Here is a 27,266-nt window from a genome sequence, read left to right as displayed (position 1 = left end):
TTACATAGTCATTGCTTGTGCTGGCACTGCTCCTTCTGTATGTTCTTTGAGTAGATGAAGGATTTCAGTCTCCAGAGCTGCTAGCCTGGCACCTTTCACAATTAAGAGATTACGCCCTGGCATTCACTTGCACTCTCGTACTGGTAATATAGACTTATAGAAAGAGACCTTCTTAAAATGTATGACTGGCACGCGAAACCTTACATTAGAGTGAATAAATGAAGACTCGGCACACCACTTCTGAAAGGTTGCCGACCCCTGATCTAGCCCATAGTCAATCAGCAAGATTTGTCTCTTGTACATTTACAAAGTTAGCCCTTAGAGTAGCAAGAGGAGCTAGCCCCCTTACCCTCCCCCCCCCCCAAAAAGTCCTTGTTTTTTCATTTTATTTACATGGTACATTACAGCACTTCCTGTATATGCAGAGGAAACAGTGTAGCAGAGTAATCAGTCGGAGCCACCCTCTTGAAAAGACCACCAAAGAAATCAAACCAACCCCTTTATGTTCCCTGTACTCATTAAAGAGGTCACTGGCAGACTGGAACTTACTGAAATTAGCCAAGGCTCAACTGTAGTTGCTGAAAGGATACTGAGTGCCCTAAATGGCCTTCAGCCCTGGGTGATGCACCCATTAGTGATTCTTGTCAGGCCCAGGGAAATCGCTTGGTAGCAAGTGTCACAGGGCAGCCACCTGTGGTGCTCTCCAGTGTCAGGTCACAGCACAACCAGTGCACCTGCCTCAGAATTCCCAGAACTAGTCCAAACAACCTCAGTAGGAATAGCCCTTGCAGGTTTAGTTTATTACAAAGGAAAGCTCCATCATCTCTCCTCACCTCCAGGTGTCGCACTAGCATGTCTCATTACGCCTCCCCTCAGCTTTCAGCCCCCGCTGGCTTCAGCTCTCCAACTCAGAGTCAGCAGGCACCTCCCTCGGCTGCTCTCAGACTGCAGCTCTCGCCAGCACTCTCAGGCCATAGTCTTCTGGTTCAGGAGGCTCAGCAGGCATCACCCTCTGCTGCTTCCTGCCCATTCCTTCCTCCTTCCAGGGAGGGGCTTTATAGCTTTCTACAGGTTTTCCCAGGGCAACTGTCTGCTGTACCTTCTGTTTCTCCCGTGTGTTCAGACAGCCCTCAGCTGCCCCTTCCTCCCTCTAGAGCCCAGGTGCCCTCTTACGCCAAATTGCAGATCAGCTGACCAGACACATGTGCACCGGCTTCTTCCCTCTGCAAGGGATGTTGCTGTCACAAGGTGACACTAATACTTCAGAGGTCAGCAGCCATCACATCCCCCCCCCCCCCCCGCACCACCACCACCACCACCACCACCATCTCTTCAAAATGGACTAGCAGTGGGGAACTGAGCTCATTGGGAAACAGTAACAGCCTCCCCATTGCCCACCTTGGCAAGGTGAGGAGTCAAGGATGATCTGCAGCATGGCTGGCTGGCTGCTCCAATCACTCATCTCCCCTTCAAGTTGCCTCATGATGGGCTGGGAAGTCAAGGAATATGGTCAAAAGAAAGCATGAACATCTGCCAGCTCCCTTTGGTACTCAATCATGTGATTTATTTAATTAGTTTGGTATGTTAGTAAACAAAACATTTTAAATGAGAGTTTAACCCAAATTTTGAAAACGTTAGAGATTCAAATGGTTTTTAATTTCTGCTTATAAAATACCAATTACTGAGCTCGGCATATTTTCTTGTGTATGGGAAGTACTTCATGCAGCAGAAAAGGTTTTAGAATCTGTATGAAAAGCTTTCAAGTACTTTGATGACTAGGAGCACCAGTGTGATCAAAACCCAATAGCCATGAAATACTAAGGGAGGTAGCATGGTCCAGCGGATAAGAAAATGGAGAGGGAATCAGAGATTGGGAACACCCACTTTTCTAAAGCACTTTAAGAAGTATAGCTATGTGTACTAACCTATATGTGTTTTAAATAAATGAGCTCCAACAGACGGTAATGAGTGTTTTATTTCAAGTAAATGTATCTTCAAATTACAAGATTATTTAACAAGTTACCCTAGTCTACAATACATTGTAATCTAGTTATAGCTATTGCAGTGACATTTTTAAAGTGTTATGTTTCGGCACGCTAGCATTTAACATGTCTTGCTAAAAACTTTCAAACCCAGTTTCACAGACTAAAGCCAGAAGAGCCCATTATCATCTAATCTGACTTCCTGTATAGCTCAGGCCACAAAATGTTTGAGTTATGGGAAGTTTACAGCTATATTAAGTATGGCTGTGCTACTATACTGTAGGTGCAGTGATTTTTAGTAACCACATAGTGATTACATGTTGAATATTTTCTTCACCTGTGCAATGAACTTGTCATCTGCTGGCGGTTTCCTTTGGCTACCAGGCTGCAAGAATTTCTTAATTGTGGGGATGTTGCTTATTCTTCCTTTAAAAGCCTAAAAGAAGTAGTAAAAAGCCTTTGAGAGTAAGGAAATGACATTCAACTTCACAGATTAAAATGCACAATGTATTTAACAAAAAATGTGCATGAGCAAAAAAAAAAAAAAAAAGAAAGAAAGAAAGAAAGAAAGCACAAAACAAAACAATTGGTAGCTATTTGTGGCCAGATTTCCAGACGAGGTCAGTACTGGAGCTGGCCAGAGGATGACCGTTCCTTTTTGTGCCAACTTTCAAGGTTTCAAAATGTATTTTGTTCCAGACTGTAACCTTTCAAAGGTGTTCACGCAAATGACACTGTGTTAATGTCTGTTTTCAATTTGGGGAGCAACAGGGTGTAACAGCACAGTGATTTGGACACCAGCCTAGGACCTAGAAAGAAGACCCAGATTCAAGTCCTTACTCTGCTTTGAGTTGATCAAAGCGAGGACTTGAACCTGGGTCTTCCACATCTCAGGCCAGTGCACAAGAGTATTTACCTTTAAAAAACAAACAGTCTTCATCAAAACTGAAGCATCTCTGTTAAGCATTTTAGCTTCAATGCAGGGTTTTTTTGGCTGAAAATGTTCTGAGCAGCACTACTCTTTCCGCAGCATCTCCCACTGAGAATAATGAGAGCTCAAGTGCTGCAGTGGCTCCAAGGGCTTAAACATCAATACTTTACATTGGGCATCAGAGTCTGAATACAAGTCTGTGTTCCTTGGTGAGATCAGGCGATTCAGTTACCTGTAACTGAGGGAATGGGGAGAGTATATCAGGCTTGCACTCTTCTACCATTAAAATGGCCTCAAGCAGATGAACATCCGCCCAGCTAAATTGGTTACCAACAAGAAACTGCTGGCCATGGTCTTTTAAAACCTAAGGAATATGAGAAAACAGAGAGGTTTTAGGAGTACAAATGGGAAATAGCTTACTTACTTGGTTAGATGTGTATTTGTCAGGACTAGTCCAAGCAAGAGGTCTGAGGTGATAGAGGACTGTGGGCAATCGGAATGCGAAGCCATTTAATTCAAATTGGGTCCACGATTCAGTGTATAACCTTCTCCTAGGCCAGGATAAGGTGCAGGACTTCAGTCCCCAAGAAGGAGATTCATGGCAATGGTGCAAACAGAAGGGGATTTGTAGAAGTGGTTAAGAAATAGTCAGTGGAGGATTACCTGTGATGTGTCCGAGCCTTAATTAAAAAGGGAGACCTGATTACCCACAATGTTTAATCTATCCCAGAGGAATCTCCACATGAAACAGGTTGTACTGCATGCCCCACAGCATCTTAGCTGTAGAGCCTCTCCCCCTTCCTCCCCCACCCCCCATGACTGGGGTACAACACTTCTGCAGATTGCTAATAGCTGGTAGGTAGTTCAGGAGAAACAGGACCCGTCTTCAAAGCTACTAAGAGCATGGCTTGGGCTAGCTGTTATTACGAGTTTCTGGAGTCCCACCTTATTTCTCTCCCTTTTCTGCTTTGTAGGCATCTCTGCTTTAGTCAAATATCCAGAGAAACATGCTGCTGCCTAAGGAAACTCCAGCGGGGTAATTAGTCCTTGAGGAGCAGAATCTTGACAGAAAGCAGCAGTTGGTACAGTCTGTGCCTGGTGTAGAACCTGGGTGAAGCAGCAACTTCCTGTGGGCCCTTGTACCCATCATTTCAAGGCTGTTTAGGAAGCAGAGGAGCAGCAAAAGCAGCACCACTAGAAGATTGGGAATCAAGTGCACATTGTATGCGGACTAAGAAAACCCTGGACTGTGGGGCTAGAGTCCATCAGAACCAACCTTCTTGCAGAATCAGGTCTAACAGCATTTGTAAAGAGCCTATCACTGTGCTAGCCAACTTCTGGATGCCAATGTGAACAACTGAATATTACTAGTCACGCTACACTATATAAACGAGCAAACATATCTCTGTGAGAGCATCTGTCCTGAATAATTAACAGGTCCCTGCCCTTGCAAATACAAGTACAATGTAAACACATCTTATGCTTTTGGCTCTCTTAAGTCACCCTAGAAGAAACAAAGATACAAAATCTTAAAAGTACGTAATACAATTGGAACATGCAACCATTTAACCTCACAGCATAGATCCTATGGGGGCATCAATGCAGACTTGTAGGAACTTTGATTAAACTAGTTACTAGTTGAAGTTACTCTGAATGAACTTAAAAGTAGCCACTGAAAGATTAAAACAACAATGCATCACCAGGTGAAGATCAAATTAGAGCAGAGCTACTCACGGCATGCAGAGAGGTCAACATGAAAATCCTGCTATGCTGCTTACATTTGGTATGGGAGAAAGAACACACCCCCAGAAGAATGGAAGATGAGGATTATAATCAAACTCCCCAAAAATGGAGATTTGAGTGGTGGTAATAACGGCACGGGACTGGGTGCTTTCAGTCCCAGAGAAAGTATTCTGTGCAATCAGCCAACTAGAGCAGCCATACGTAGCAAACTTAGAGAACAATCCGGTTTTCACTTAAATCAATTTTGTGTTGACTGAATCTTCATCCTGAGAAATACTGTAGAGCAAAGCAATGAATGGCAACTGCCAGTGACCCTGATTTTGCAGATTTCCAAAAGAACATTGGATTGTGTAGCTAGAGAACCATCATAGTAAATAGTATGAATCTATGGAGTCTCCAACAAAATCTTCCAAATTATTAAAAACTTGTATCAAAACACTCAGTGTGAAGCAAAGCTAAACTAGGAGCTAACAGACTGGTTTAACATTAACATTGGTGTCAGACAAAGTAATATTCTTGTCCCTCATCTTTTTTGGAGTTGCTATTAAATTTAAGTGACATATTGTCAGTATGGAAATGAGCACCGCATGGATAAATAGCAAGCTTGGAGATTTAGACTTTGCAGATGACATCTGTCTTCTAAATAAGACAGCTGAAGATAGCCAGACAAAGACAGATGGTCTTGCAAGTTCTGCCAAGCAAACAGGTCTTATAACTAAATCAAAGATGGAAGTTATAAAAATTAATTGATTTTCTGTACTTGAAAGGAGAAGCCTTGAAAACAGTTAAAAAGTTTACTAATCTAGACAGCATCACTCCCAGTACTGATGACTGTGTTTGAAATAGAATCCACAAAGGTAAGCAAATGCTGTATTTCAAAGTCTCAAATCCAATGTGGTTAGCAAAACAAACTTAAGATCTTTAAAAGCAACATCCTAAGCATCCTCCTATATGGAGAAGAGTCCATCCAATGCAAACTGAATATCTTTCAGTGCAGATGTATGTGTAACATATTCAAAGTAAAATGGACTAAGAATAAGTAATGAAGAGATCCTAGAATGGGCACAATTAGCTACAACAATACAAGCAGTAAGGAAGAAGAGCTGGACTTGTTTGGGAAACCTTGCCCAATAGGAGGTTATCTAAACAAGCACTATTTGGCAACCCCAGGCAAGAGTGAGAGAGGCCAACTTAGAGAGAGACTCTGTAGCACCATAATGGCGGAAGTGGCATTATTACAGCTCAATAAAAAAGACCTGGAAAAATGAACCCAGGACAGGGATGATTGGTGCTGTTTGACTTCGAACTTATGCAGCTGATGGTGCAGGAAGAATGATGAGGATGGTGGTGACTGAATTTCTTGCATATTGCAAATACTGATTTTGCTTGTGCAATCTGAGGTGCTGCTGAGGAGACTTCATGTGAAGCTGCGTAATTGAGGTTTTACATTCTTACTGACAAATCCACCGTTGGGCATTTCTGCTTTATATGTGACACTTCCTGTACAACTCTCTTCCAGTCAGCTCTCCATGAACTGCTGCTGTGTGCATATTTTGTACGGTGCCCAAAGATTTTAGAAAAGGCTGCATATGAGTCTACAGCTCAAAATAAGTAAATAAAGAGAGAGAACTCATGTACCAAATCCTGAAAAATGTACTCAAACAAATTTCCTCATTACTCCCAGGGTAACTTCAATGGGAATTTTAGTAACCATGACTGGGGCCTGACCGAATTCATGATCCATTTTGGTAAATTTCAGTCATAGGATTTTTTAAATCTGAAATTACACAGTGTTGTAGCTGTGGAGGTCCTGACCAAAAAAGGGATGGGGGGGAGGGGCGCAAGGCTATTGTAGGGGGTTCACGGTATTGCTTCTGAGCTGCTGGTGGTGGCAGCGCTGCCTTCAGAGATGGGCAGCTGGATAGCAGTGGCTGCTGGCTGGGAGCCCAGTTCTGAAAGCAGCGTCACTGCCAGCAGCAGCACAGAAGCAAGGGTGGCATAGTATGGTATTGTCACCCTTACTTCTGCCCTGCTGCTGGCAGTGGGTCTGACCCAGTCCCAGGAGCAGCCCATGCAGGAGAAGAGGAAGTCCCGTGCCTCCACAGACTGGCTGGGGCTAGCAGCTGGAGCCTGGCGCATGGTAAGAGCCCCCAGCCAGGGTGCCCCAGCCCTGCTCCTCTCCAGCACTTGGAGGTCAAAGGGACCTTGGGCTGTCTGTGTGTGTGTGTGTCGGGGGGAGACCACAGCACCCCCCCACCATGGCACCCTAAGTGGTTGCCCATGTCACCCACCTGTAAGGCTGGCCCTGCCACCACCCCCCAAGATGATGACCCTCAGACCATGCCACTCTCACTTCTGTACTGCTGCTGGTGGCAGCACTGCCTTCAAAGCTGGATGCCCAGCCAGCAGCCACTGCCCACCCAGCTCTGAAGGCAGTGCAGAAGTAAGGGTAGCAATATCACAACCCACCTACAATAGCCAGATTTCATGAGGGAGATGAGATTTCACGGTCCGTGACACATATTTCACAGCCATGAATTTGGTTGGGCCCTAACCATGACAAAGGGACCCTCAATCCTGACTGGAGCCACTAGGGGCTATTACAATACAAATAACTAACAGTTTTGCCTGAGTAAAGATTGTAGGCTTAGCTAATAACACTTCTGAATCACAACTATATTTAATTCAGAACGCATGAACTCCTTGGAAAAAATATACTTTGATATATGCTCTCAGGACTGTATCCCAGCCATTGATATGCATGCACATACCACCATGGTACTAGCGAAGAGTCAATATCACTGTTACCATGGTCTAAACTACTTTAGAAGAGCTGGAGTCTGCCATCCCTGCTCACAGTGATTTGCATCCTACTCTGTGAGTGGTCCTACTGAGGTCAATGGGGGCTCTCTGTGGCAGAATCAGCACCAGGCTTTGGTGGCCCCCTTTTCACCTCATTCTAGGAGGTTTCCCCAAGCGGTCCTGGAGTCCTAGAATTCCACTTGCCCTGAGGAGATTTCCTCCTGTGCAAGGGAAATTTCAGCAAACACCATCATACAAACTGTTCTCTATGGTCTGTCATGTCTGAACTGTTGCCTCGCTGTCACTTACCTTTTCATAGACTGGGAAGTATCTGGTTGTGGCCCTCTCGACGATTAAGGCAAAATTCTTCTCCTTTGCCTCGGGCGGTTGGAAAGAGAGTGCCATGATCATTCCCATCAGATCTGTTGTTCCTTCCACGTACATATCAATTCTGAAACAAATGTTTTTTATTTTCCATTTAGAGGAGTCCATTTATTTCTGAACACTTGACTTTTGTCCAGTCAGCTTCTTAATGTATTGTAGTGCAATGGCAGGAGTACTCAGGAGGCTAACTCAGCCATTGCACTACAACAAAATTGATTTGACCTCTTGATCTTTAACTGTGCTATTAGTAATACTTTAGATTAGAGGTTCTCAACCTTTTTCATAGCATGGATCTCATATTAACAGAGAGATTGTCCCCATGGCAAGAACAGCAATAGTTTACATGAAGAGTAATATTAGGAACATATCTATGTATTTTTAGTTGTGCTATTCAAAAGCTGTTTACATTTTGAAACTCAAAAAAATAAACAGGAAAAATTTTCTTCCTGTTTTTCAACCAGCTACATTGCTGGTCAAAAAAAACTTTTTGAATTCTGACAATAAATGGGAATTTTGGAAGAGGTTTTCACCCTTTGTTTGCCCTTTCAACCAGCTCCAATTGTGAGCAAAAATTTTTTAGTAGCAGGAAACAAAGAGGCACCAGCACTATATAACCAGCAAGAGCTCTACTGAACGTTTTGAGAACCAGCCCCTTAGGTTTTTTACAACAATAATGCTGAACAGGTAGCAAATGGTGGAACTTAGATTTACATGATCAATCCTATTCTAGTCAAGGATGGAATACAGCTTTCAGAATCGTTAATTTGTTGGTAATGATGCTGAAAGGGTCAGAGCCGAAACTTGAGTTCACAGGGCAGGGAGGGTGGGGGGAAGGTTTTCCTGGTAAAATGAGCACTTATTTGGATATAATTGATACCACAAACAGTGAACCCCATAAAAGGATTCCCACTGAGTTACTTTTCAGGAGAAAGCACACTTAATATGTTCTCTCAACACTGATCTTTTTGTTGTGACTTCGTTAGGAGGGGTGGACAAGGAAAATTTCATTGCTCACATGTTAAGCTATAGCACAGCAGTTCTCAACCTGTGGGTCAGGACTCCAAAGTGGGTGGTGACTCCATTTTAATGGGGTTGCCAGGGCTGGCTTAGATTTGCTGGGCCCCACCACTGTACTGCCCAAGCCCCACCGAGGACGGCTCAGGCTTCAGTCCCCCATCATGGGGTTCTGTAGTAATTTTTGTTGTCAGAAGGGGGTCGCGGTGCAATGAAGTTTGAGAACCCCTGCTAATGCTGTGAAACTAGAATTCTTGTATACAATGAAGTCCTTGTCTAAGCAACAGAGTATCAGGAAATTGTTTTGCTTTAGGAGATTGTTGTTTGTACATATGCACTATACAATCTATGGTAATTTTTAAAGTGAACAGAAGTTTTCAGCTGCAACGGGCTGTTTTTAAATTGGGCCAACAGGCACAAACATACCCCAGGCTGCCTCCAAAGATTAAGTTCTCTGAATTGCTATCATTAAATAGGAAAGAAATCAAAGTAAGCACCAAGGCATATGAGGCCTTTATTATTATCCCATTAAGGACTGGTAGTTGCCTCAGGAACTTAAGGTGCTTCTGGTCTCTATGTAACTGAAGAAACTCTGTGGAGGGTCTTAACAGTATCATCAATTTGTTCACTAACAGTCATAGGGAACAAGTATTTAATAATGGGCTCTTCAGTCTAGCAGAGAAAGGTATAACATGATCCAATGGCTGGAAGTTGAAGCGAGACAAATTCTTAATGGGAAATAAGGTGTAAATATTTTAACAGTGAGAGTAAGTAACCATTGGAACAATTTACCAAGGTTGTGGTGGATTCTCCATCACTGGCACTTTTTAAATCAAGACTGGATGTTTTTCTAAAGGATATGCTCTAGGAATTATTTGGGGAGGTTCTGTGGCCTGTGATATACAGGCAATCAGAAAAGATCACAATAGTCTCTTCTGGCCTTGAATGTATGAATCTACTGGGTAGATAATGACCACAAATCAAAATTCTGGGTTTCAAACATCAATGGTGTTTTGACAGGTTTGTAATGTTAATATCCATGTGGGGAAGAAGGGGGTTAAATTTTAAAGCAGTACTCTTCTCTATTTCAGGTAAATGTTCAAATAAAGACAGTGTATGGGTAGTGCTGTTACAGTACAGTGCTCTCTCCTTCAGGTCCTTCCCATAGAGGTTGTGTTTCCCTGCTATGTAGCTGAGAATGGCTCTGGTCTGCACCATCTTCATCCCATCAATTTCCACCATGGGCACTTGTTGAAACAGCAGGGCTCCATCTTTGGAAAGGAAAAGAAGTTAAGTCACTCAGTCCTCACAAACTGTTGTATCATTGCATGGATCTGAGAGAAAATGCCTTATAATTTACATGGACATTTCCAGTTATATTTGAGAGATCCTAAGCGTCTATTGCCAAAGTGAAGGAATATGCAGTACACCTCTCACGCAGGCCACATTGCATTAGAGAAGTTGTCTCTTTAACAAAACTCCCCTTCCATTGACAATCCAGATTAAGCCAAACAGAAGAAAGTTGTTTTTAAAATATGACTGTCCAGACTGTGGCTTTCAACCTATCTACCAGTGTGGGTCGCTTATGAAGTTCTCTATATGTCATGTGGGCCACATCCACCCTATATATATACTACCTGTACATCTACAAAAAAATAAGGTTTAGTATTTGTTATATGACAGCAATACAATGCAAATCAATATTTCTTTTCAACACTGACAAATATCTACCAAGAGCATTTTAAATTAGCAAAATAAGCCAAAACATCAAACTGTTAAAATGAATTAATTTACTGCAAGGGTGGCATAGCATGGTGTATTGCCACCCTCACTTCCGCTCTGCTGCTCACAGCGTAGCCCCCATCCAGAGACTGTGCCCCAGCCACCTAGAGTCTCCCATGCACCAGCTGCACCCCTCCCTGAAGTCCTAGCCCCCTGCACTCCCTCCCCGTGCCTATGCCCTCTGCACCTCTCTCCCTGTAGCCCTAACCTCCTGCATCCCCCTCTCCGCACCTGCTGGTCCACCATCTCTCTTTGCAGCCCACCCTGCCCCTGCCCCAGCCCACTGCCTCTGCAGTTCTAGTGCCAGGGAGCCTGCTCCAGCCAAGGTCACTGGCCTCACAATCCTACTGGGGGGGGGGGGGGGGCGCTGATACCTGGGCCTGGTCTCACACCACCCTAGTTTTGCACCCCCCAGGGCAGGTGCCCCTCCTGCTCCACCCTAGTTGTGGCACTGAGGATGTCGCATGGGCCACAGCTGTGTACTGACTGGGCTGCAAGTGGCCCACAGGTTGAGAACCACTGGTCTAGAAACAAACTTGCGCAAGTTTAAAAACCATCTCTGTAAGGTAAATCAGTGCAATTGCAGTCCGGACTAGGCCATAGACTCACCCTTGCGTAACTTTTCCAAATCTTCCTTTGCTTCCACAAACTCTTCTTCAAACTGGAAAACAGAAATAAAGGGGGTTGATTGTTACATTTCATGGATCATGAATGAACTATTAGTGGATTTTTGCCTTTCGGTATTTTATTTAAAAATCAGCTGATGCCACATGGAAAATGTAGAGAAACTACAAGATACAATTCTGCCTTTATGTTTCTTGCCTTGATTTAAAAAATAGAAATAAAAGACATTTGAATGAGAATAGAATCTTTGTTGCTACATAACTCGTTCTCTAGCAGCTTATCTCTCACAGTAATGTACATCACTGAAAGTCATAAAGAAGATTTTTCACTCCAAAAGCTGAGAAAGCCAAGAGGAAAATTAATTCCTAGGAAATGACGACAATGCTTTCAAGCAAAAATTCACCACAGAAATTAAGTCATATCATGCCACATTTTTGCTTGATGTGAATCAGGGTAGCTTGGCTGGCTTCGGGAGAGCTGTGCTAATTCATACAAGTTTGAGGATCTGGACAAAAAGTATACAAAATTATCTCTAAACAAAATGTTTTTCAAACTTATTCATGTGATGTGACTGGGTCTTTAAAGCAAGAGTGAATGAGAGACAATTGCAAATATCAAACATTCAAAAGAACCTGGAGAGATTCCTGACTTTGAACAGCAGCAACAATCCAAGATCTCTTCAGTTTAATTTTTCTAAACAAGACGACAGCCAAGGATAGTTTCTCCTTGGAAACAGAAGCCCTTGTTATTGCAAAGAATGAAATAAATACATTCTACAGGACACGAAATGCCAGTCTCACTAATATCCATACTGAATACTATTAGGACCGTGTAAGTAATATATAGGACAACTGACATGCAGAATTTACATCCAGCTTTTTGTGACTCTTGTACACACTGATGTAATCACTTGTGTGTTAGGAGATGGCGCTAACTAGTCATTAGTCATATTTTCAAAATAGAACAGTCATTTCAACCATTGATTAATTTGACCACTTTATAAGAAGTACAAACCTCAACCCCAGCTGCTGCTAACAGCCATCGGATAGATTCCATTTTACCTCTTCCTTTAGTGTAGTGCAGTTTGGGTTTTCCAGCCATGTTTTCAGATTTCTTGTTGCCTGACAAATACAGCAAAGGAAAATTATTTTAAAAGGAAGTATTTAATTTCAAGGAGGGGATTTTCAATTTTACCTGCCAATACAGTAAATATTGCTGAGAGTCTTGTGATGGAGATGCACATGAGGAAGAGAGAAGTAATCATGACCCAAATATCTGGGCTTGACTCATACAAGCCCTCTATGGACTCAGTGGAGAAAGAGTACCTTCTGTCTGTTTACTGAATGGGAGAGTGAACTGTTTCATAGGGAATCATGGAGTTAATGCTGAACTGGCATTGTCTTATTGATCTGCTGTTTTAAATTATGATTTATTAGGAAGAAGGCAGCAGTGACAGTTTTTTATGCCACTATGACATTCAGGGATGCAATCTAAACCAGTAAGTGGCAGTATATCACTGCCCGCCCTATAACTCTGGATGCCTTAAATGCTCTACTGCTGTGGTTTACAGCCCAGATACCAACAGCTAGCAGACAAGCAGGCAGTCCCCTGAGTGTCTGTATACTTTGCAGCTCTAGTTCAGCACCCTGACCCCAGCAGCGTGCCTACCACACATCAGTCACATAGGTTAAGTAATACTAAGTAGAAGTAATAAGGGTTAAGAGAGGGTTACAAACAAACAAAAGTAGGAATGTGCTTCTAAAACTAAAACTTAATTTCAGCCCATTACAATCTTTGCCTAAGCAGGTTTCTCCCTATAATCAATTTCCTGAGGCTTCAACACTCTTGAACCATTTTTTACGCATCAGGGAATTCTGCAACACTGTGCACATGCAGAATTCATGTCCCCGCAGATTTCTTTGCTTCCCTGGATAAAAAATGACTTTCTGATGGGGAAGCAAAAGGAAGCCACAAGAGCAGTCATGTGCCCCTCCACAGCAGCACAGACATGTCCTTTCAGGCGCGCAGAGCAGCTGGCGGACAGTAAATCGCTTGGAGGGAAGGGATGCTCACACTGGGGCTGGCTCACACCCACCTGGGGCTGGATCAGACCCACCTCTCGTCCACCCAACCCCCATGCATTTGGACCCCTCCCATGAGCCTCACCCCCCTGCACCCAGAACCCTCCCACCAAGCCCCCAGCTCCCCAAACCCCCACCCTGCTGAGCCCCAACCCCCTGGTATCTGGATCCCCCATACCCAGAACCCCCCCTAAACCTCCCATGCCCAAACTTCCTCCCTACGAAGTCCCACCCCCTGCAACCAAAACCTCATACTGAGACCTCTGCACCTGAACCCAGACTCCCACCCCTGCACCCAGACCACCCCCCGCTGAGTCCCCATCACTCAAACCCCCTCCCTGACAAGCCACATCCCCTATGCACTTGGACCACCCTGACGAGCACCTCACACCCAGATCCCCACCCCACCAAGCCCCGATCCCCCAGCACCTGGACCCTCCTGCTGAGCCCTCCACACCCAGACTCCCCTGTTGATCCCCGTTCCCCCCATATGCAGACCCCCCCATTGAGTCCCAACCACTTTCACCAATACCCCCTTGCAGAGTCCTATTGATGTTCACTTTGGCCTTATAGCCTGAGCAGATCTGTAGCATGTACTTGGATAAACTACTTTGGCCTTTGGCTGGAGCCTGAAGTACTATCACCTCATGATGGGATCTAGGCCGGGGTGGGCAATCTATGGCCCGTGGGCTGGATCCGGCCCCTCAGGGCTTTGGATCCGGCCTGCGGCACCACGTCCCTACGGCCCACAGGCACCACCCCCCGCAGCTCCCATTGGCTGGGAGGTAAGCGGGCCCGGGCCAGAGCCCAACCCCCCCCCCCTGCATCCCGCCCCCCAACTCCCTTCCCTAAGCCCCCTAACTGCACCTTGCCCCCCTCCTGCACCCCAACTCCCTGCCCTGAGCCCCTTCATACACCCTGCACCCCAACCCCCTGCCCTGAGCTCCCTGCTGCACCCAGCACCCCTGTGTACCCCAACCCCCTGCCATATCCCACACCCCTCCTGAACCCCAACCCCCTGCCCTGAGCCTCCTCCCGCAGTCTGCACCCCTGCCCTCAGCCCCCTCCTGCACTCCAACCCCCTTCCCTGAGCCCCCTTGTTGCCGGCACAAAAGGCCTGAGGCGACAGCAACAGTGGTTCGTTGCCCGGAGTGCCTCGCTCCAATTAGACACACCAGGGTGGAGAAGCAAAAAAAAGGTTTATTTGAGATCTCAAAGCGCACGTGCTCGGAGACACATGTCTCAGATCAAGCACACTTCATACAAGCAGCTCTCTGTCTTTATACATGATTTTAGCTAAGCATGTCTATTACCCCCAATGCCCAGTTCCCCCTCCCCCCCCCTTCTTCCCTCCCTTCTAGTTCCCATACATCAAGCACATTATGAAGCAGCAATTATATTGAGCTGGTTAAATCATACTTGGCAAAAAAAACATATTATCTCGTTAGTAACTTTTCTTGACCGGTTATTTTGTTTAACTCCCTCTGTGCTATCCAGGTGCAAGCAGGAATTGCCTTCTGGTATCAGTGCTGCACTGATAACACATTCCATTCTTTCCATCTAGCCTGTGGAGTTAATTAAAGTCTAAACATGGACGCAGTTTGGACAAGCAGAGGCCTAATACAGGGAGCCTTCATTGGCACTGTCATTTTCCACCCCTCTGTTAACACTGGGCCATGCCTGGTGCCACCAACACCCTCATGCACCCCGCACCTCTCCTCTGCCCCAATCCCTTGCCCTGAGCCCCTTCCTGCACACTGCACCCCCTCCCACACACCACACTCCCTCCCGCACATCAACCCCCTGCCCTGACCCTGCATATGTGGCCCTTGGCCCAAAAAGTTTGCCCACTCCTGATCTAGGCTATCCAGTCTCAGCCACCCAACCTATAAGCCAGTATCTGATACAACAATGTTTAAATGTGGCTTTGGGACTAGGCTGAGGTCTTGCTCTGTAACTCTGTATCTTTTTCACCAATCTGTTCTACATCTACAGCTAAAGCAAAGACAGCTGCATGCATGGTCCCCACCATTTCTATAAACACCAACTGGCAGAATACTTAGGGGGATGGCAATGCAGGGATGGCTTCACTCATACCCTGTGCTTCCCATTTGTCTCACTTTCCATCTGATATCTCAGATATCAACAAGGGGCAGCACTGAGCCTGCAATGCATTCAGTAGTTTCCAGTTTTGTTAACAGTGCTCAGCTCACAGCAGCCTTTGCATTCTGCTGAGTCACCTCTCCAAGGACACAAAGGAAAAGCTTGGAACCTTTGAGAATGACCAGCCTTAAGGCTGAGGGCAAACTCAACACGTTGTACACAATGTAAATGAATTACTCCATTATTAGAGACAAAGTTTGTTTATTTATGGAACAGGTTTTGCAACAATTTTTCAGGGCCCAAAGGTTAACTCTGTAGCAGACAATCAGAAAAACACCAGTGAAATGGAGGCCATGAATAAAAGAGTATATGCCAGTTGGGTGGTGGGGTCTTTTGCATCATTGGCTGTCCCTACTCAAGACTCCCCATTAGATGTTTTCCTCAACAATTCCCAAATTAATGACTACTGCAATCACTAGAAGTTTTGCCTGAGTAAAGCTGACAGAATTTGGCCCTCTCTCCCAGCCTCTATTTTGCTTTTCATTCTGCTTTCTGTCTTTTCCTCTGCTGATAGCCTTCTTTCCTGTTTCCTAACAGCCTGCCTGAAACTGCCCCCTCCCATTGCTTCTTCCCTACCCACTCTCCAAGCCCCTTGATCCTCTTGTTCTCGTCCACCCTGCTTCCACACACCCAAGGCTTCATTGAGCAGCAAACTGAAGCTACCAGAGAGCAAACTGTACTTATCAGTTGAGCAGAGCCATCCCTACCTATTCTGGGGCCCTACGCAGCCCCTCCCCCCATGTGACCACTTGACTTAAGGGGATTATGGGACATTTCCGGAGGCCAATCACAGCGCAGTAATGCAACACCTCGTTCACACTGATGCTAGGGCATTTCAGCCGAGGTGCAGCAAGTGTTATGCTTCTTGTGGAGGTGTATTACCAGGAGCGCTCCAGCTGCAGAGTCCAGGCGCTCTAAGTGCCTTGCTAGTGCGGACGGGTGGTGAGTTAGGGCGCCTGGGGCTGCTTTAATGGGCTCTAACTCACAAGTGTAGTCAAGCCTTTAGGGCTTGGCTACTCTTTGAGTTGCAGCGCTGGTGGAGGCTTTACAGCGCTGCAACTCACTCACCGTCCACACTGGCAAGGCACATACAACGCTGTATCTCCCTGGCTACAGCGCCATTGTGGCCACCAAAAGCGCTGTTATTGGCCTCCAGAAGTATTCAGCAGTATCCTAGAATGCCTGTTCTAGCCATTCTGCTCATCAGTTCGAACTCTACTGCCCTGGCCTCAAGTGACCAACCGTCAGAACCGCCCTTTAAATTCCCCAGGAATTTGAAAAATCCCCTTCCTGTTTGCTCAGCCAGGTATGGAGTGCAATCAGTGAATCTTTCCAGGTGACCATGCCTCCACGCGCCAAACGAGCCCCAGCATGGAGCAATGGCGAGTTGCTGGACCTCATCAGTGTTTGGGGGGAGGAAGCTGTGCAATCCCAGCTGCGCTCCAGCCGTAAGAATTACGATACCTTTGGGCAGGTATCAAGGGCCATGCTGGAAAGTGGTCATGACCGGGATGCACTGCAGTGCAGGGTTAAAGTGAAGGAGCTGCGGAGTGCCTACTGCAAAGCCCGTGAGGGAAACTGCCGCTCTGGTGCTGCCCCTACGACCTGCTGTTTCTACAAGGAGCTGGACGCAATACTTGGGGGTGACCCCACCTCCAATCCGAGGACCACCATGGACAGTTCAGAGCGGGAGGAGGAGGAGGAAAGCGAGAGTGAGGGTACTGGGGTGGGGGGAGACACCCCAGAGTCCCTGGAGGCATGCACCCAGGAGCTCTTCTCAAGCCAGGAGGAAGGTAGCCAGTCGCTGCAGCCGGTACTTGGTGGAGGACAAATAGAGGAGCGGGTTCCCGGCAAGTGGCTTTTATTTTCATGATGGAAATTTTTCGGGAGAGGAGGGAGGGTTAGGGCTGCATGCATGCATGCCTAGATGTGGAATAGCGCATTGATGTGGTCTATCACATCGCGGTAATCGGCCTCGGTAATCTCTTCAAAATTCTCATCCAGAGCGTGGGCAATGCATTTGCGCAGGTTTATTGGGAGAGCCAGTGTGGTCCTTGTCCCAGTCAGGCTAATGCATCTGCGCCACTGTGCCGTGAGGGGTGGGGGAACCATTGCTGCACACAGGCAAGCTGCATAGGGGCCAGGGCGGAATCCACATTGCAGTAGAAGACCCTCCCGTGCTTCCCAGATGACCCGCGAGATATCTTCCAGGATAAACTCCTGTGGAAAATGTTGGGATAGTGTTCAGTGTAGGTGCCCCCTGAAGCTGTTGGCTCTCCCCAGCGCACAGAAACCCAGAGGACAGTACAGCCCTGAAACAATCATTCCCCCTTTCCCAGGTGACCCGCAGCAGCAAGATATCTTCCAGGATAAACTCCTGTGGAAAATGTTGGGATAGTGTTCAGTGTAGGTGCCCCCTGCAGCTGTTGGCTCTCCCCAATGCACAGAAACCCAGAGGACAGTACAGCCCTGAAACAATCAGTCCCCCTTACTCACCATTTCAGGGCTCCCGTGGGTTATGTGCGCTCTCTTTGGGATGGGAAAAAAAAACCCATCACCATGCAGTATAGCCATCCTGAAGTGCAGCAGTCATTGCACAGCACTCCAGACAGGACATATGCAAATCTGTGATTGTACAGTTACCCACTCCACCCCCTTGCCCTTTCAGATTCCAAAAAAGTTGTGTTTCTTTCAATAATTTTCTTTTCAATAAATGAATTTTTGGCTTTGAAAATGTGCAGGACATACAAATGGGTATGATGAGCAGTGGCTGCAGAACTTTCAGATGAGAAAAGCCACTTTCATGGGACAATGTGAGGAGCTCGCCCCCACCCTGTGGAGCAAGGACACGAGATTGAGAGCTGCTCTGCAGGTGGAGAAGCGGGTGGCTATTGCAATCTGGAAGCTGGCAACTCCAGACAGCTACCGATCGGTCGCGAACCAGTTTGGAGTGGGAAAGTCAACCATTTGAATCGTGTTGATGCAAGTTTGCAGGGCCATTAATCGCACCCTGCTAAGAAGAACCGTGACTCTGGGGAACGTGCAGGACATTGTGGATGGCTTTGCACAAATGGGTTGATAAGATACTAGACATAACCTTTATATTTTGAAAATCTCAGATTTCCTATCCATTCTAATGAGATATATTTTCTGTGTCTCAACCAGCATTCCCAGATTCTCAAGGTCCCAGATCCAAGTCTGATTGTTAAATATAATTCACACATACTTTTTTGTTTAACCTGATTTAGGTTCTGATCCTGCAATAAGCTCCACACAGGAGGACCCCCAGTTATACAAAGACCATTGCATGGCCTTACTCCATCTTTCTAATCAGATGCAATGTTCAGAGTAGCTTTTATATTGTAATGCAGCATTCCTTTAACAAAGCCTTATGAGGACTGTTCCAGCAGAGTGATCACATGGCATACATCCCACACTAAGCCAAATCTGACTCAGTCTAGAGATGTGTGAACCAGTGAACTGATCTCTGGTGGGACTTAGACCAACAGGGTTTGGATCCAGAAACAGCGACTTTACCACAAAGTGCCCTAATAGGATTAAGGGTAAATTACCCCTGAAGGTTTAAAAATTTAATTACAAGTGGTGATAAAACCTTAATCTCTCTTCAGATATAACTAAGAGCTAGAGCCATACTCCTCCCCAGGTCAAGCTGTACAGCTCCATGCCCCAACCCTGCATGATGCTGAGTCAGTGGGAGTTGAGGGTGCTCAGCCCCTTGCAGGAGGCACTCTGCACCACTCAGTACCAGCTGCCAAATGAAGAGTCTAGTTTTTCTTCCATATAAATCCAGCCTTTTGCTTTCATGACAGCCAAAGTACAGTTCAGCAATGCACGGGCAACCCTGTCTTTTCATGGAGAGTAAAGTTCCTGTTAGGTCAAACACCCAAAGGCAAACAAGTTAAACCTAGTGCCACTGCAGACAGTCCCAGACATGTCTGCAAAGAAGAACTATCAATATATAACAATGTTAAACAACTCACACAGTGCTGCAAGTTATACAAAATAAACTGTCCTAAGGCCAGACTGCAATTAGGGATACATGCTTGTGGGGGAGAGGGAATAAGAACCCACCCCCACACCCACCCACACTGATTTATGTAGGCTACCTGGATCTTGGGTCCAGGTGCATAGAAGTAAGCAAGGTTACATGCCTGCTTATTTCCTCCTCTGAGTATGTAAGCAGGGCATTGGACAGAGCCTTGGCTACACTCCCTACTTGCTGGCCAGAGCAGTTGTACCAACAGGATAGTAGATTAGGGCCAGGTCCAAAAAAGAACGTAGGCACCCTGCTTGGCTGCCACCTAACCCTGCAGGCACCTGACCTCACTAAGCACCTACATTTCTGCTGTAAAAGACCCCAAGGCCCTTAAGTTTCTGCCTCTGGGCAGGCTCACTGGTGCCTCACTCTAAGGTTCTGTCTACACAGTATTTGGGAGCCCACAGGAACAAGCCTCCCAGCCTGGATCAAGAGGCTTATGCTCGATCTGTGTAGACAGTACTTTGAAGCTGTGGCTTGGGCTGGAGTCTTCAGAAGAGCCCAAACTGCAACTTCAAAGTGCTTTCTACACAGCTATTTTTAGAGCCTGAGCACCAGTCGGTCAACATGGGCTGGGAGGCTCACTCCCATGGGCTCCCAAATGCTGTGTAGATGTACCCTAAAAGTTCAGATGTCTGTCTTGTGCCTAAACAACAGGCCAATCCACAAAGTGGGGAAAGAGAAGCAGGCACCTCCAAGGAAAAACAACCACTGGCCACGTCTCCCACCAGCAAAAAGGATCCTAGTGACAACTATTGCTAAGTATTACTAAAATTAGTGAGAGACCCATTTCCCCCGTTCTCCTCCCCCTCTTCCCATTTTTATGTTATTTTATCATTTTTCTTACCTTATCCTAACACAGTGCCACAATCCACATGTTAGGCATGTGAACTGTGAGCACTTTAGTGTGTCCCAAGTGAAAAATACCCTGGCAGAGTAAATCTTTTGACCAATACAAAAACTGGCCAAGTGGCAACCCTAGAGAAGCACCTGTCTCATCTGTGGGGCCCAATGCAGTATATGTGCTCAGAGTATACCTAATGCCACACACAATGGCAGGCTCACAAGGAGGAGGCATAACCTTTAGCCCAGGGTGCTACACAAGGATGTGGGGAAACCCTGGTTCAATTCCCCCCTCTATCTGATGAGGAGATGGGATTTGAACAATGGTTCTCCACCTCTCCGGTGAGTGCTCTAACCACAGGACTATGGGATGTTTCCTATTTAAATTGTTTCACTTGAATTAATAACTGCTAATTAAATATCAATCAGATCAGAGTGAGAATCGCGCTGTAGCCCAATGGTTAGGACACTCAGCTAAGAGGTGGCAGATACCTCTTCAGATCCCTTCTCCTCAATGGGCAGAGGAGGGAACTGAACAGGTGTGAGTATCCTAACTGCTGGGCTAAAGATTAAAGGAGGAGGATGCTCTCTTCCCCCACTCCAAAACTATTTTGTGTGGAGTTAGGCAAGAAACTAACTCTCTCTTGCAAGCAATTACTTAGATGGCTAAGCTGCCAGATTCCCAGTCATGGATCACAAACAGAGATAGGACCCTCCCTCAAGCATAGATTTAGGCACCTAACTCTATGGGAGGGGTGGGGGTTAGGACATACCTGTCTCATTAGCAAGCATCTCCAATTGGCTATTTTAGGCTATGTCTACACTTAAAATGCTACAGAGTAGACACTCACTACAGCAATGGGAGAGGTTCTCCCACCGCAGTAGTTAATCCACCTCCCCAAGAGACGGTAGCAAAGTTGACAGAAAAATTCTGTCTACACTGGGTGCTAGGCTGGCTTAACTACATCATTCAGTGGTGTGGATTTTTCACATCTCTGAGTGTCATAGCTGGCTTGACCTAACATTTCAGTTTAGACCAGTCCTTAAGCTCTACCCAGCATGCTGGCTCTTACGTATCCATTCTTAGGCTCCTGTCTCCATAGGCACTGACTTCTACGCAGTCGATGCCCGACCTCCCCTTCCCCAATTCTCCACCCCTTCCCGCCCTGCTCCACCCCCATTCCATCCCTTCCCCACCTCTTTCCGCCCCTTCCCCTGAGTATGCCCCATCCCTACTCCTCCCTCTCCCGCCCAAAGCTGACTTGTTTGCGGTCAGCAGGACACACTGTGGGGGAGGAGGAGGAGTGATCAGCAGGGCCACCGGCAAGGGAGAGGCACTGGAGGGAAGAGGGAGGTGAACGGGGAGCTTGCCTGCTGGTGGGTGCTAATCACCTGCTAATTTTTCTCCGTGGGTGCTTCAGCCCTGGAGCACCCACAGAGTCAGCACCTATGCCTGTCTCTCCCCATGCACTGTATACCAAGTCTAGGCACCTAACTCAGGATTTCTGGATCCCATTATTGCTCCAGTGCTTTTTTTAGACATCTAGACATTACAATCTGAGCTCTGCAACACCTAAGTCCCTTTTATAGAACAATGTCTTAGTGATAGCTTAAGGAGCAAGAATCATACAAGTGCAGGATTGGAAAGGACCTCGAGAGGTCATCTAGTTCAGTTCCCTGCATTCAAGGCAGGACTATGTAATAACTAGACCATTCCTAACAGGTCTTTATCTAACCCAGGGGTCAGCAACCTTTCAGAAGTGATGTGCCAAGTCTTCATTTATTCACTCTAATTTGTGTTTCGTGTGCCAGTAACACATTTTAATGTTTTTAGAAGGTCTCTTTCTATAAGTCTATAATATATAACTAAACTATTGTTAAAAGAACAGGAGTACTTGTGGCACCTTAGAGACTAACAAATTTATTTCAGCATAAGCTTTGGTGAGCTACAGCTCACTTCTTCGGATGCATAGAATGGAACACACAGAATGGAAATTTGTTAGTCTCTAAGGTGCCACAAGTACTCCTGTTCTTTTTGCGGATACAGACTAACACGGCTGCTACTCTGTAAACTATTGTTGTTTGTAAAGTAAATAAGGCTTTGAAAATGTTTAAGAAGCTTCATTTAAAATTAAATTAAAATGCAGAGCCTCCTCAGACTAGTGGCCAGGACCCGCAGCATGAGTGCCACTGAAAATCAGCTTGTGTGCAGCCTTCGGCACACGTGTCATAGGTTGCCTACCCCGATCTAACCTGTTCTTAAAAACCTCTAAAAGAAGGAAGCAAATATGTCTCATAAGGGTGTCAAAATGCCTTCTGGGGCAGTGCAGCTCATGAAGCCCTCTTTGCTCAGGCCTGAAGACAAAGTCACAGTCCAAAACCCTTAAAGGTATTTATTTAGTGCCTAACTCCCTAAACTTTGAGGATCAGGGGACCAAATCCTTAGTGTTAAATACATATACATACTCGGCAGCGAGGTTCAAAACATACAGAATGGGCATTTATGACTTGGTTGACGTCAGTGAGAGTTGTGAGTGCTCAGCATCTCTAAGGATCAGGCCCTTAATTTGACATCAAAGTGTTAAAACCTATGCACGGAAGAACAAAACTCTCCTGGGTGAGTTCAAACAATGGAATTAGGAGCCTGGACTAGTTCAAAGAAAGTTACAGTTACATAGTTACATAAGCTATTACCTTACTGAACTCTGCAGCTATTACTAGAGGTTATGAAATCACTGTGTGTTTTGCAAGTTATGTAGTCTGACAGGGCTCTTCAGCTAACAAGACAGAGACAGCTGAAGACAACAGTAAATGCAGAAGCAAATTTTTTGGAGCAAAGGGTCAGTTTCAATGTCTTCCCATTTTGGAAAAAAGCTTCAAAATTGTGTGTGTCCCATTTTGACATTTTTCAAAACAAAAAGGTGCATTTTTCAATTTGAAACAACATTCTGTTTAGAAATTTAAGTTTACCATAAAAACAAACCAAAACATTTCATTTCAGCAGATCTGATTTCCCCTCCCCACTTCAACCCCCTTTGAGATTTATGGTTCATGAAAAATTGAGATATTTGACTTTGCCCTGATTTGAACAGGAAAAGTTTTTGAAACCTCAAGAATCCATATAGGTAGGGTTGCCAATTTTGGTTAGCCCTATTCCTGGAGGTTTCATCACATCACATAATCTTTAATTAAAAAATAAGATTTAATTCCTGCAGACTCCAGAACAATCCTGGGAGGTTGGCAACCTTACTTATAGGCGAGGAAAGGCATTTCCTGCCCAGCGCTAGTGGGATCACAGGCCAGCCCACCCTCGCATGGCTGGGTAGGGGGGTTGGAGCAGACAATCGCCTTCTCCTGCTGGAGGCATCTCTGCACCAAACCCTCCCTGGGGCTGGGGCTGGGGCTTTCCTCCACAGCCGGGCTCAGAGCTCAGCCCGCTGCCTGCGCCCCTCGCTAGGCAGTGCTGCCTCAGCAATCGTTCGCCTGCGCGACAACCGGGGGAGCAGGCACGGGGCAGCGCTTCCCCCAGGGACTCGGGGCCCGGGGGAAGCCGACTCCCGCTCTGCTCTCCTGGCCCCTTTCCCGCGCGGAGCAAAGGCCGGAGTCCCACAGCGCTCCCGCCACGCGTGCGCTCACTTCGCCCTCACGCAGCGACCAACGCAAACATCACGTGTTGCGCGGCCCAGCGCCCATCACCTACCCGCGCTGCGGTCCTGCCCTCGGGCCCCCTCTGCTTTCAGAGAGCCCCCCGGGAGCCACCGACTGGCCCCACACCTTACAGCTGCAGAAACTCCGGAGCCAGCCCCGCAAGCCCGCTGCGTAACCCGCAACGCTGCCCGGGAGCAGAGCCTCTCCCTGGCCGTGTCTGAGCACTGACCTCGGACTCCTGCCTCACTCCTCCTCAGACACAGACAGTAACAGTGGGCAGCCTTCAGCCTGTGAGCGGCTCCACCTCCCGAGGGGATCTTCTCTCGGACCCTATGAGGAGGCGAGGCTCCCGTCCCACCCAGTCCCCCTGGAGATCAGTTTACGCTGGCTCCCCTCCCAAGTCTCTCTCCCCCAGCAGTGCAAGGGGGAGGGAGACTGCGTTTTGTGCCAAGCCATTTGTTTGTTAACAAAACAAATGAATAAGAGGTTTTCATGCTGCTGGCCTCTGACTCCAGCCCTTGCTTGGTTTGAGAAACTTAGTGATACTGAGGCTTTGCTCCAAACTGTTAGTTAGACAAATGCAGAGAGAAATGCTTCTGGGTTCAGAGGAACAGGCAGATCAAACACACTGGTGGCCTGGCTTATATTCTGTAATTGTCAGGTTCAGTTTCCCAACACAGTTCTGTATTATGGTTAATGCTGTTTGGTCCTGTCTACCCAATCAAGGCTACCCGTGTCTTGTGATAATCAATTAATCCATTTTATAACAGTCTTTATGGCACACACACAGTCAATCTGGGGCCTTCAGTGTGAGAGACCAACATGATAACATCAATATATAAGCTGTGTGTATGTGTATATATAGGGCAAGGTATACAGAGTCTGGGTTCAGTTGCGGACATTAAAACTAGAATCCTAAACTCATCAGACAGCTCATGCACAGGGTGAAAACCCCTCAGCTTAACCTCCAGTACTAATCATGCTGCTTCCTTCCTCCTGTACCAGACACCTCAACTGCTCTACTATTTGTGCTGTTTTATCTACAGCTGCTTTTGACATTTTTTCACTTTCCTGCCTCTGTCCCCCTCTCTTACTCCCTGTTAAGCTCTGCATTGTCACACGTGTCCCTCAGTCTGCCTACCAAGCCTATCTAGGGCCTGGTCTACACTATGATTTTAGGTCGAATTTAGCAGCGTTACCTCGATTTAACCCTGCACCTGTCCACACGATGAAGCCCTTTTTTTCAACTTAAAGGGCTCTTAAAATCGATTTCTTTATTCCACCTCCAACGAGGGGATTAGCGCTGAAATCGGCCTTGCTGGGTCGAATTTGGGGTAGTGTGGGCACAATTGGACATGGTTTAAAAGCAAGCGTGTTTAATGATTAATTTGCCCTGGCATTCGTGGCAAGTACAGCTACTGGAAAAGTCTGTTAACATGTCTGGGGATGGAGCGGAAATCCTCCAGGGGCATCTCCATAAAGCTCTCCTGGATGTACACTTTACCACGCCAGGCCAGTAGCACGTAGTCGGGAATCACTGCAGAACAAAGCATCGCAGCGTATGGTCCCGGTGTTTGCTGGCATTCAAACAATATCTGTTCTTTATCTGTGTTATCCTCAGGAGAGTGATATCATTCATGGTCACCTGGTTGAAATAGGGTGGTTTTATTAAGCGGACATTCAGAGGTGCCCGTTCCTGCTGTTAGCCATGTGGTGGGGGGAGGGGTGAAGCCATCAAAATGCGACCTTGTAATGAAAGCACATGTGCTATGTCAGGGGTCAGCAACCTTTCAGACGTGGCGTGCCGAGTCTTCATTTATTCACTCTAATTTAAGGTTTCGCGTGCCAGTAATACATTTTAATGTTTTTAGAAGGTCTCTTTCTATAAGTCTATAATATATAACTAAACTATTGTTGTATGTAAAGTAAAAAAAGTTTTAAAAATGTTTAAGAAGCTTCATTTAAAATTAAATTAAAATACAGAGCCCCCCCGCACCCGGTGGTCAGGACCCAGGCAGCGTGAGTGCCACTGAAAATCAGCTCGCGCGCCGCCTTCGGCACACGTGCCATACGTTGCCTACCCCTGTGCTATGTAATGTTAACAGCAAGGTTTACCGTGAAACCATTTTATAAAATATATCTTTTTAACTACCACTCTCCCTTTTTTTTCCTCCACCAGCTGCATACGTTTCTCCTTCCCAGACACTAGCGAAGATTTGAAGACAAAAAAAATGCATTCAGGATGAAGTGTTCTCTGAGATCATGCTGTCCTCCCACACTGACAGAGCACAGCAGAATGTGTGGAGGTAGACAATGTCAGAGTGCAGGAAAGCACAATATGAGGAGAGGTGAGGTGGCGGGCTGAAGCTGAGAGGTGGCGTCAGCTTGCTGACAGAAGGCAGGAGTCAATGCTCAGGCTGCTGGAGCATCAAACTCATATGCTCCAGCATGGTTGAGCTGCAGAAAAGGCAGCAGGAGCACAGACCACTGCTACAGCCCATGTAACCAACCACCCTCCTCTCCAAGTTCCATAGCCTCCTCACCCAGACGCCCAAGAACGCGGTGGGGGGACCTCTGGCCACCCAGCCACTCCACCCCAGAGGATTGCCCAAGCAACAGAACGCTGGCATTCAATAAGTTTTAAAGTTTTTAAGTTTTAAAGTGAAGCCTCGTTCTTCCCTCCACCCCACCCTGTGCTTCCCTCCCCCCTACCTCTCCCAGTCTACCTTGGCAGTTATCCCCCTATTTGTGTGATGAATTAATAAAGAATGCATGAATGTGAATCAACAATGACTTTATTGCCTCTGCAAGCAGTAATCAAAGGGGGGAGAGGAGGGTGGCTAGCTTACAGGGAAGTAGAGTGAACAGTGGGGGAGGGTTCATCAAGGAGAAACAAACAGAACTTTCACACGGTGTGCCTCTGGCTCTCTGGCTGCAGCTCCGCTCCCAGCACAGGATCTGCTCTCCCTGGGATGTGCCTCTGGCTCTCTGGCTGCAGCTCCGCTCCCAGCACAGGATCTGCTCTCCCTGGAACGTGCCTCTGGCTCTCTGGCTGCAGCTCTGGCCCCTCTGGATCTGGCCTGGCTCTGTTCTCCAGCTCAGCTTGGGCCCCTGCTTCCTCCTTAGCTCGGCCCCACCCTGTCTGACTCTGGCACATTCCTGCTCACACACTGAGGACGGGACCCACACTGGCCTTCTGTCTCCCTGATTAG

The 27,266-nt window shown here is 46.6% G+C and overlaps 1 protein-coding gene across 3 annotated transcripts; it reads right to left on the bottom strand.

Moving 5' to 3' along the window:
• Positions 1-1,957: 1,957 nt before the first annotated feature.
• LOC120400389 (glutathione S-transferase-like) lies at positions 1,958-24,436 on the bottom strand. Of its 3 annotated transcripts, none has more exons than XM_039528864.1 (7): positions 24,284-24,436; positions 12,277-12,383; positions 11,248-11,299; positions 9,995-10,127; positions 7,768-7,909; positions 3,146-3,277; positions 1,958-2,418 (listed from the first exon to the last, which is right to left on the bottom strand). In XM_039528864.1, the coding sequence occupies exons 2-7, from the start codon at positions 12,361-12,363 to the stop codon at positions 2,296-2,298; spliced, it is 669 nt and encodes a 222-aa protein (XP_039384798.1). In that variant the 5' UTR covers positions 12,364-12,383; positions 24,284-24,436; the 3' UTR covers positions 1,958-2,295. The 3 variants fall into 3 exon arrangements, with proteins under 3 accessions (XP_039384798.1, XP_039384799.1, XP_039384800.1); XM_039528865.1 differs by lacking the exon at positions 24,284-24,436 and adding an exon at positions 24,107-24,238; XM_039528866.1 differs by lacking the exon at positions 24,284-24,436 and adding an exon at positions 24,181-24,204.
• Between the last annotated feature and the right edge of the window lie 2,830 nt (positions 24,437-27,266).

Source organism: Mauremys reevesii, linkage group 3 (genome assembly GCF_016161935.1).
Source record: "Mauremys reevesii isolate NIE-2019 linkage group 3, ASM1616193v1, whole genome shotgun sequence".
Classification (NCBI taxonomy): Eukaryota; Metazoa; Chordata; order Testudines; family Geoemydidae; genus Mauremys; species Mauremys reevesii.
The sequence above is the reverse complement of the archived record's forward strand: the minus strand, read 5'-3'. Positions and strand labels throughout refer to the sequence as shown.